Source organism: Rhodamnia argentea, chromosome 7 (assembly GCF_020921035.1).
Source record: "Rhodamnia argentea isolate NSW1041297 chromosome 7, ASM2092103v1, whole genome shotgun sequence".
Classification (NCBI taxonomy): Eukaryota; Viridiplantae; Streptophyta; class Magnoliopsida; order Myrtales; family Myrtaceae; genus Rhodamnia; species Rhodamnia argentea.
In genome coordinates this window covers 2,604,829-2,615,512 of record NC_063156.1, presented here as the reverse complement: position 1 = coordinate 2,615,512, position 10,684 = coordinate 2,604,829, and the positions used below count along the sequence as shown (strand labels likewise).

Here is a 10,684-nt window from a genome sequence, read left to right as displayed (position 1 = left end):
CTTTACCCTAAATCACATAATGAGGGAGGAAAATCTCTCAATGCCGCCATCTTCCCCCTCCATTTTAGTCTTGCTCTCTTACCCATTTGTTCATTCTTTTGAAGGAGGAGGCAAGAGAGTAAAACTATATGAAATACAATGACATAACAGTAACCTAAGAGCTAGAAGAAGACAATCTCGAAAGAAATCACAGTCGGGCTAAACTAGCTCAAATCCCTCCCAAGATAATACAAGATTGTGCAAAACATATAACAAATACACAAAGCTTTTTCAATCAAACCATGCATGGTTCTCTATACATCATTAGTATCTCCAAAATGAAAACTAGTGGAAATTATCGAAACGCTTGATAAAGTTGAGAATGTCTCCAGTTCCATATCAGCTTTGTCACTGTTCTCTAGCACACCCAGTGGGTAAATAAGCGGCTTTGGAGGCATTTAAAGTTTACCAATATCTCCTTCAAGCATTTCTAGGACTTTGCTCATTGGAGGCCGATAGTCAGGGTTTAATTGTATATACCAAAGTGCAACTATTATCATCTTTTTTGTTTTTCACCTTCCTTTCCTCTTCTACAAGTCCTTCCATTTCAACATTTTTTTCCTTCACTGACTTGGTCATACACCCACAATGGAAAATAAATTTGGCTTGAGTGTTCTGCATTTGCTTTTATATTCTTCCTGCCATTTCATCAGCAACATCCCAAAGCTATAGATGTCCGCTTTATAAGATACGCCGCCAATATTTTTGTAGAACAACTCAGGCGCCGCATATCCCAAGGTTCCTCTTGCAGCAGTTAGCGAAACTATGTTATGATCAGTGGGGGAAAGCTTTGCGAGTCCAAAGTCAGAAACTTTTGGATTGAAATTCCTATCTAAGAGAATGTTGTGAGGCTTCATATCAAAATGTAGTATTTGCATGTTACACCCTCGATGTAAGTATTCGATCCCCCTCACCACCCCAAGAACAATCTCATATAGTTTCCTGTAATCAAAAAACTTATCACCTTCCTTAGCAAAAATATGCTTATCCAAAGATCCATGTGTCATGAGATCATACACGAGAACTTGTTTCGAGGCTTCAAAGCAAAAGCAGATGAGTTGCACTACATTGACATGGTGAATTCTTCCAATAGTAGCCACTTCACTAATAAAATCTTGGCCATGCACCTTGGACTACTTTAAAATCTTGATGGCCACTTCGTTTCCACTTCTGAACGTTCCTCTGTACACAAAACCATACCCTTCTTCACCTAGTTTGTGCTTAAAATTTCCAGTGATCTTCTTGATATTCGAGTATGAGTATATTATGGACAAAAAGTTGTTTTGAGCCTGCAGGAATTCTTCGACGTTCTTGTCCATTGCTAAGTGCCTTCTCCTGTACTTGTAGATTAGAAATATCGTGACAAATGGTGTCCCGATTATGAATTTCGCTGCACAAAAAAGCACTAGAGAAAATTTCGATAGGTTAGAACATATCTTTATAATCATCGTAAAAGCGAATCATTGCAGCTTACCTAGTAGTACTATAAAATCTGCAGCAGTCCAAATTGCAATATAATCGAGGGTACCTGCGGAAGGAATGAATGGTGTGAAAAGGAATTGAAGGAATAGAGTATGCAAAACAAAACTCACGGGAAACAGAGTAAATAGCAAGCTACTTTGCATAAGTTGAATCTTGTGCAAAAGAATAACACAAGTGGAATAATAAGCTTCCTTTCCCCTAACTGATAAAGCATCCATTTTTTTATGAGTAATTTTCTTCCTCCAATAGATACACTATCATGTGTATTTGTCATGAGTTCCTTGGACAGTAGATGTTCCTTTCATTTTCAAGTTTTGAAGAGAAAGTAGCGAGTGAAAGAGTATACAGAATCATGCAAAATTACCGTAATATTTTATTGCCGACCAGTACTTAATGCCCTTGGAGTACTTGGAGTTGGATCGACAAACCACACGTCCGCCGATGCCATACATAAGCGGTCTATCGGAGTCAAAGTAGTTAAGGAAATCAAAGTGGCGATAGAAACCAAAGTAGCGATAGAACAAATCCCAAGCTGTTGGACTAGAGTACTTGAGAACAAATCCAAAGGCTATCATGCTATGGATTAGCTCGTAGTTGTAGGAGGCACTATTAATCAGCTTAGGAGGCACGAGATCCTGCGATACCCACGTCCAACTGCGGACGGTGCAAAAATCCCTGACTTCCGATGCCGTTGGACTGGGCAGAGCATACAAGTTCCGAATGGATGATGTGTTTTAAGAGTACGACCCCTCGATGCAAGGACCGATAGTGATGTAGAATGGAGAATTTACATGACAAATATAATTTCATCGTAAATGTTATACAGGTTGTCTGGATAGGAATCTATCTTCACCTAAGGAAGTCACAGCTAGAATTTCACCTGATTGAAAAAGCAAAAACCTTGAATTCATAAAGCTTTGAGAAACTCAGCACAATTTCCATCAATTTGGCCATGAACTTCTGCGGATGAAATTTAGCAATCCTACAATTTTTGGGCTTTGTGCACCAGCTCTTTTAGCTTCTTCTTTCCAAATCTCTCGAAAGAAACACTCAGCAGCTTGTTGATCGACATTCCTTCACCTATAATCTTCTTCTTCACCTCATATCTATGCTTAATTCTCCTATCCAGTTTATAACCCAGGAATGCAGGGAAATCCAATAGCTCCTCAAGGTCGCGTCCCATCTCCCCTACCAAATATTCCACTTTCTCCTCCAGAGAATCAGGATTATATTGAAGTATCTGAGGATGCTTCTTACTCATGAGAAGCACGTCTTCACAGGAAAACCCGTAACTCAAGAAGAGCTCAATCACCTTCTGCATATTCTCACAACTTGTCCTAGTCACAGCGCCTATTGCAACAGCAAATTCCTTGGTTCTGTACTTGTGACCAATTTTCACCAAAAAACCAAGCTTATAGACACTGTTCCCCTCAAAAGATAGACCCAAAAACAAAGGGGCTTTTGTCAAGAACTTGAAAATCTCACTAGAGTCCAGTCCACATTCTTTGAGAAAACGAATTCTGGGACGCAATTTCCTCTCCCTACTTGCACTAACAATGTTAGGAAACACGAGAATGATCCTGAATATTTCTTGATCATCTAATCCCGCAAATGACCTCAACAACTCTACATGGCTTTCCACGTGTTCCACGCGGTATTTCAAAAAGGTAGGCAGTTTGAGCAACACTGCCCCGGTGGCGTCCTCGTCTCCTCCGCTAAGTTCTAGGAGAAACTCCACTCTCGGAATCAACTGGCCATCCATATCAAAGTTAAGAATGGGGGGATGCCTCACAATCACCTCAACCCCACCATAGCGGCTCAAGAAATGAACGAGCCTTTCAATTTCTTCAAACGGCCTAAAGCACAAAGCCTTCGTCAAATTCACATTGTTGAGAACATGAACGATCTTTTCTCTAGGAATCCCACCGTCAATCAGCAAATTAACCTTTTCATCGAATCCTATTAAGGACCGCGGCTCTGTTGACATAAAGAACAGATGCTTGAGCTGTGCCGGGTCAACCTTTCCATCTAAGTTGTCGCGGACGAAGAGTATAAAGGAATCAATTTCATCTGCTGCCAACACAGAAGTGCATTTCGCAACCAAATGGCAGAGCTCAAGGCCACCGATTCCCACAGACTTCAAAGAGGCGGCACGAGCCCGCAACGATCGGATAGATTTCAGCCTCAAATCCGGTCCATGGTCATGAGAGATTCCGTCTCTTTCTCGTTGAGCCCGAGTTCTTGAAAGAACACATAGAACGCCCCTGAAAAGGCAAAACTTTAACAAGGAGTTCCATGAGATAATTTGCGTTCAAGGACGTGAACTGTTTGATAACTTGTCTCTGAGAGTCACTCACCCAGTTCGAACTCGATATTAGGTGATGGGTTGACACAGCGGCATTGTTAATGATCTCTCACCTTCTCCTTTTCTTTGCTTTTTAGTTTTGCTCTCTCTTTCGTTCATTAGATGTTGCTTTGGAGCCAAATAAAGGGCCTCCTTGTTTGATTGCAACAGGGGAAGAACGACAATCAGCTCTTTAGTTCGATTGATTTTGAGGAGACAACTTTGTGGTGAGTGGTGATGAGGACATGAACAACATGTTGATGTGGCTCTTCATCTTTAGAGATTTTAGACTGTTCGAATATATTTCAGCATATTATTATATCGTGATTTTAGACTGTCCGTGTATCGAAAACACATAAGAAATCATTGCAGATGAAAAGGTGAAATTTTTTTTCCAATCTCAACATTTATTTATACCCAAAAGAACGAATCAGTGGATTTATTCAACAAGCGACCTCGCTCCATTCAAGTTTTCGCCTGCAAGAACTAGCAAGTATCAAAGAAACAATGCAATTCCGTGAAAGCACATGATGATGCAAATAATTGCAGACATCCTTTGATTCGACAAAACCCCCAACAAAGAAAAGAGTGGACATGATCTGTACATAAATTGTTTTGTAGCCTCTGGATGTTTCTCATGTTCACGCATCTCATGTCCTATTGCCTTGGGACGGTGACTGTTCTTTTCCAGAGCCAATGCGTGACTGACACAATGGAATTTGCGTTAGAATCTGCGTGACCAGGAGTTACCATCACCAGTCAAACTCTCTTAAGCGAGCACTTGAAAAGAAATAATCTCCTAATCACTAGAATTGTACCGCGAAAATCCAGGGAGAACCGGTTTGTCCGCAGTGCAGAAAACTGTTGCAGAGTTAAAGAATAAGCAGAGATACTTCATATCTAGCACCGTAGCTTGCTCAATATAAGTTGCAAAACAAAGAGATCTTGCCTAGAATTCGAACCCGTGTTTACATAATTGCGATGGAAGAAGTTCAAGATGATGGGGGAGCAATCTGTGCCACATGACCTCAAATCTTGAGGATGTTTTGCCATGAATCTCTTCCTGCTCCTGGATCCTCTTCCATGATAATGATCAGTTTCAAATTGTTAAGACATCTCAAACAGATCTCACAGCACAACTAGAACTTGGTGGATATGATGTAAACGACTCAGGAATTACAGAGATCTTTAGTCCCCAAAGTGAGAAGTCTCATATCTATGACTGAAATTAAACTTTCTAAGGCGCTTTTATATTAATAAGTTCAAAGAGCAAAAAGGATAAGATCTTTTGAGGGAAAGATCCACCTCTAATTTTCAGAAATATTTTCTTGCGTCGCGTTCTAGCGGAGAACTGATATACTTTACAAGTCGGTGTCTATCAGAGATGCCCAACTATGTCAGTAGCTTCCCTACAAGAATAATTGTTAGCAACGTTTCCATTTCCTTCCTCTATGTCAGGATTGTCTTCCTTGCTAAGACGAAGAGTACCATACAGTCCAGAGCAGTCAAATGCTAGTCCTGCTTTTTCAGACAACTGATAAGAATCAGATGCTTCCGGGCAGAACACACAGGATGATACCAAATTGAACTAATCACCGGTTGTATCTTATCAAACTGCTACTTCATGCGTGGACTGGGTGTGCTCCTCATCATTTTTACAACTTATATCAGAATATTAGTCTTTCTCCATGTCACAACATAGTACATCAGTCTCGACGCAGCATCGTGAAACCATGTTAGCATGCACTAGAATTTGTTCTTATTTCTTCTCCAATGACATTTATTTGCAGGATGTAGAAATGCAATGAAGGGTTACCAAACATAGGATAATACTCAAGAAACACAATAGACTAAGGCCAGGCACTAGAATATCGATGTCCGGACCTGACTATGATTAGTTTTCATACCTCAATGATCACTGCAATCTCACGGAGCATTTCTTAACTTGCGATGGTTATATTCCACCATTGAAAGCAGTATGGCTACTCCATCTTGACTCTCGAGGTGTCTTGCAATTTGCCATTCCGAAAGCCTAATCGAAGTCAAGTTGCTTTGGAGAAAGAACAAAGTTGCCAATGGCACCTATCATGCATAAGTCCCCGCCTTTGCAGATCTCTTGATGATAATTTTTTTTTTTTTTTTTGGTTAAAGTCTTGATGATAATTAATCCTCATTTTTTTTTATTAATGATGGATATGTACTTTGAGGTAATTCTAGTCATAACATTTATGGAAGTGATGTAATTTAATCAAAGAACCAACCGAAGAGAACTAAATCTCAGTTAAGTATGTGTTGTGGTTTCTATTTGTGAAATAATTTTCCTGATCAATTAATTAACTCACTGATTCTGGCCATTCATGTTCAATAACTAGGAAATCTATCCTGATTTAAACAAGGGGCAACAAGGTCTTGATGCCTTTGCTCATTGACAAGATTATTTACAGTGTCACGTCACGTTTTTCAAGATTTCAGGTCTAAGAACAGAAAAATGTGAGAGCAACCAAAGAAACATTGCTACGTTTCAATGGGGATTCCTTTGTCGTCAACAGTTATACAGATACAGGGATCAGCCACGTTTCCTGTTGCTTTAACATTGAAGTGGAGAATACTCGGCCATTTCATTCAACTGGGTATCGACCAATTGCTTCAAACTTCGTGTTGGGAGCAAGCAGTAGAAGTTCGATACCTCACCCGGGCAGATCGCTAAGTGGGAGCCCAAGTCCGAGCCCGTCAACATATACAGATGGACCCATCTGTACTCAAAAACTTAAGCCAATATGTTATGGGCCAACTAAGATATATTAACTCCTCAATACCACATCAATTCTTGACTTCTCTAGCACAACTCACACGTATATATCGATACTTCATAATGGCTTCAGGAGTTTAAGGATGAAACAAATGACTTTGAATCTTCTCCTAAGTAAGTCGGAGCCAGAATCTCACCAGGAAAAAGGCAATCACCTGGAACTCATAAAGCCTAGGGGAAGATGCTCTCATGGCAGGTTCAATGCCGCTGCTGCCCAGCCATGGTGAGGGGCCAACGTCCCTTTTGGAGACCCTCCACAAACGTCACCAAACTGTTGATCCACAACTAAATAATCAGCGTTTGGTTTGACCCAAAAAAAAAAAGAATGAAAAAAATTAAGAATCACCGAATCAATCTGCATCACAGAATTCAGATTAAGGCCGGTACGAGAGAAAATTGAGGATCTCCATTGCGCAAGAGGAGTAAGATCCGCTTAAACCCCTCACCTCTGTGAGTGTTTCATCTTATATAGGTGTTCCCCTTCATAAGTTGTCAAGTCGTGGTTGATAGATCGTGACTTTCGGTGACGATTGGCAAGGTGCAGGGACAGATGTCCATTAGTGAAGACGGTCGATACTCCGACAATATGTAGTGTTCTCCAGTGGTAAAAACGATCTAAGGATTAATGCACCCTAAATTTTTAGTTAGTGGAGACATCGTTGTGCCTTTTCAATTAGACGAGATTTAAGTTATGTCTAATCTAAACTTGAGACCGTCAAAATACATTTGGCATTCCGATGGCTTGATTTCATCAAGTTGGTCGAGTTACTTTGACAAAGTGGGATCATTGATAAGTCGATCGAAACCTCCTTCATCAATTTACACAAAAGAAATATCCTGTGATGGGAGGAGGAAGCACAAGGTAGATACTTTCTTCGGCGATACAGGTCGTGTTTATCCATCGCGTTATTGGGGAAGCGTCCTATCAAAACATGCCCATGTCATAATGGGTGATGGTGCCAGATTCCTCCATAAACGATGCGTTTCCATTCATCGGATAATATAGACTCCACATCTTCTCTATTGAAACCCTAATGATGGACGGGGGCAGACAAGGGGATATGGCTCTTAGCCAGAATCACGAGGGAGACATGCTTCTGGAATTATTGAAGACAAAAGCAACCCCAAATAGCCATTGATGTGGATTGGAGATTAGTGCGTGCAATTGGTGCAATCACTTCAAACTAGTGACATCTCTTTTCATCTCCACTTCTATTCCGGTGGATTGATACAGTGAACCAATGTTGTCTTTTTAATGATCAAGATGCGTTTCTAATTTAGGGAAGTCGATAGTAATTGCACGTTATTTTTAGGACGGAATATGAATTCTTTCAAATATAAACTTCATGAAATTATTTTATCTAGGACCTTCTTTTTTCCCATTTCGGTGAAAGTTGTCTATCGAGTAGACAGTTGGTGTCTACTTTGTAAAGCGGACGTCTGCAATTGAAGTCACAATTCAAAATTAGCAGTTCTTGATCCCGAGAAACCATATGCCGGTAGCAGCACGTCAAGAAGCAAGATCGCGGGTTATAACTAGCATTTTAATTGGCATTACCAAAAATTGCATATTGTGGGAGGAAAATTCTCAATGTCCGTCCACTTGCCCCACCGTTTTAGTCCTTGTTCTCTTACCAATTTGTTTGTCTTTCGAAGGAAAATGCAAGACAGTGAAACTACATATGAAGTACAATAACACAACAGTTACTTAGGAGCTAGAAGGAGACAAAATCTAATCACTGGCAAGCCAAACTACCTCAACACTTGCAATCAAACTGTGAAAGATATCCTAAACATGGCTTAAGTACACTACAAGTGCCAAAACTTGTGTACGGCGCTCACTTCAATGCTAAAATTTTCAAAACAATCACTTAAGTGCTAAAATTTTTGAAAAACGATCACTTCAGTGCCAAAACTTTTAAAACGATCACTTAAGTGCCAACTTTTTTTAAAAACAATCATTTTAGTGCCAATTTTTTTACAAAATGATCACTTTAGTGTCAACTCTACCGAGCCACGTCGGCTCAAATATTAATAAAAAAAAAAAGCATGTGTCGGATTTCCGGTAAACCACGTCAGCTGAAATTAAAGTTGGCACCGAAGTAATCGTTTTTTTAAAAAAAGTTGGCACTTAAGTGATCGTTTTGAAAGTTTTGGCACTAAAGTGAGCGTCATACACAAGTTTTAACACTTCTAGTGTTCTTTAGCCCCCTAAACATCATTGCTATCTCCAAAGGGAATCCTAGCAGAAATTGTGGGAGCGCTTGATGAAGTTGATAATGTTTCTAGTTCCATCTCAACTTTGTCATCGTCAACCGGCTCATCCGGTGGGTAAATAAGCGGTTTAGGAGGCATTTGAATATTACCAATGTCTCCTTCAAGCATCTCTAAGACTTTGTGTGACGTCCCGAAAATTAGACCCTCTGTACAGAGACCGAGTTCAATAAAAAGAATTATTATTGAATTCCGCTTGGTATAAAATTTCGGATCGCAATGGCTTAAGTGACGAATTTTTGGACGATTCCCGAAATATCATTCGGTTTAGATTAGGTCTCGAAAATCGTAGTCACCGCGACTTAAGATTTTTAATCCTCGCGCCTAAGCCTTTTTTCGGGACCGAACCTAGTTCGTGAAAATCCAAATTTTATTCCCAATCGGTTGAGCCAAAAATCCGTTCGGTCCCGATTTATCAAATTACCAATTTGCCCTCCAATAATGCACTAAAAGACAAGATATTTAAAATATCCTGTGGGTCCCACTTGCCATTAATGCCCCCAACCACCAGTCAACTAGTCAAATCTGGTCAACACCCTCTCTCTCTCTCTCTCTCTCTCTCTCACCTGCCCTTCCCCTGTTCATCGTGTGACTCCCTCCCCCCTACACACCGAGCCTCTCCTCCTCCTTCCTCCGGTGTTCTTTGTGTGACACCAGCCCCAAGTGACACCACTACCACACCGTGGTCCTACTACCACCATGACATCGCCGCCTCACCATCATCGTTGGCCGCAGAACGCCGGAGCAAACCCGAAGACGTCCATGCCCTGTTTTGAACCTCGAAAGATGCTCACCTTGCACCAGCCGCCGAGGTCACTTTCGACCACCACCCACCATCACGCCACATCCCTCTCGAACCCCGGATGCCATCCCATCGCTAAGCGTCGCCTCGGAGCCGCCGATCAGCCCCGTAACCAACCCCAACGCCGCCATCCCCCATTTCACCGAGCTGCTGTTCCGCCATCCTCCGCCGCGACCGAGCCACGCCCGACCCTCACCGACCACCCCAAGCCATCGCCCTCGACCCCTTGACGTCCCACGAAGCCGTCGAAGGCCAACCGCCACCCATAGAGCCTAAGAACCACCCCGGCCAGCCTCTCCTATTCTGCCCGAAGCTGCCCTGTTTCTGTGCCGCGGTTCTTTCCGCCGCTACATGGCAGCCTCCGGCCATCCTCCGGTGCTGTCGCCGCCACTTGTAACTTCCCCAAACACCCCCCGACGATGGCCACCCATTCCCCCGACCTTGAACCACTCGAAACCCCCTAAAATAGTCTGTTTTCCCTCGCTCCAGCTGCGCCCCTATCCTGTGCCCCCCTGTTCACCGCCGACCGCCCCAAGCCTCATGCCGCTATCCCGAGGTATCGCCAAGTCTTTCGGACCATCCTTGACCAAATTGGAGCCCGAAGCTCGGTTTGGGCCGCGAGTCGCAGTTAGTCATCGTTGGGCCGGGCCAAGTTGAAGTCGTCACCGCCCAAATCGAGACTATCCGAGCTAATTTTAATTGTGAGTTAGCCCATAACTGTTAGTTAGGACGCTAATTGTGTTCAAAATTAGTTTAATTAGCTAATTAGAGTGTTTATGTAGATTAATTACGGTCGGCCTAAATAGAAATGTGGTTTAGGTTAAATGACCGTAATTAGTTAAGATTAGTCGATTATCTAGGTCGTCTGTGGCTAATTGGGGAGTAGTATTGATTGATTTGATTAATTGCGTTGGTTGGTCGCGAGCGAGCGACA

At 42.0% G+C, this 10,684-nt stretch overlaps 1 protein-coding gene across 1 annotated transcript; it reads right to left on the bottom strand.

Moving 5' to 3' along the window:
• Positions 1-2,402: 2,402 nt before the first annotated feature.
• Positions 2,403-3,921, bottom strand: LOC115754287 (transcription termination factor MTERF8, chloroplastic-like; the record flags this gene model as incomplete). Its single annotated transcript, XM_048281827.1, is given in 3 exon segments — positions 2,403-3,720; positions 3,723-3,785; positions 3,879-3,921. Coding segments are annotated over 3 exon segments (1,323 nt in total), but the record flags the coding sequence as incomplete, so codon positions are not given.
• Between the last annotated feature and the right edge of the window lie 6,763 nt (positions 3,922-10,684).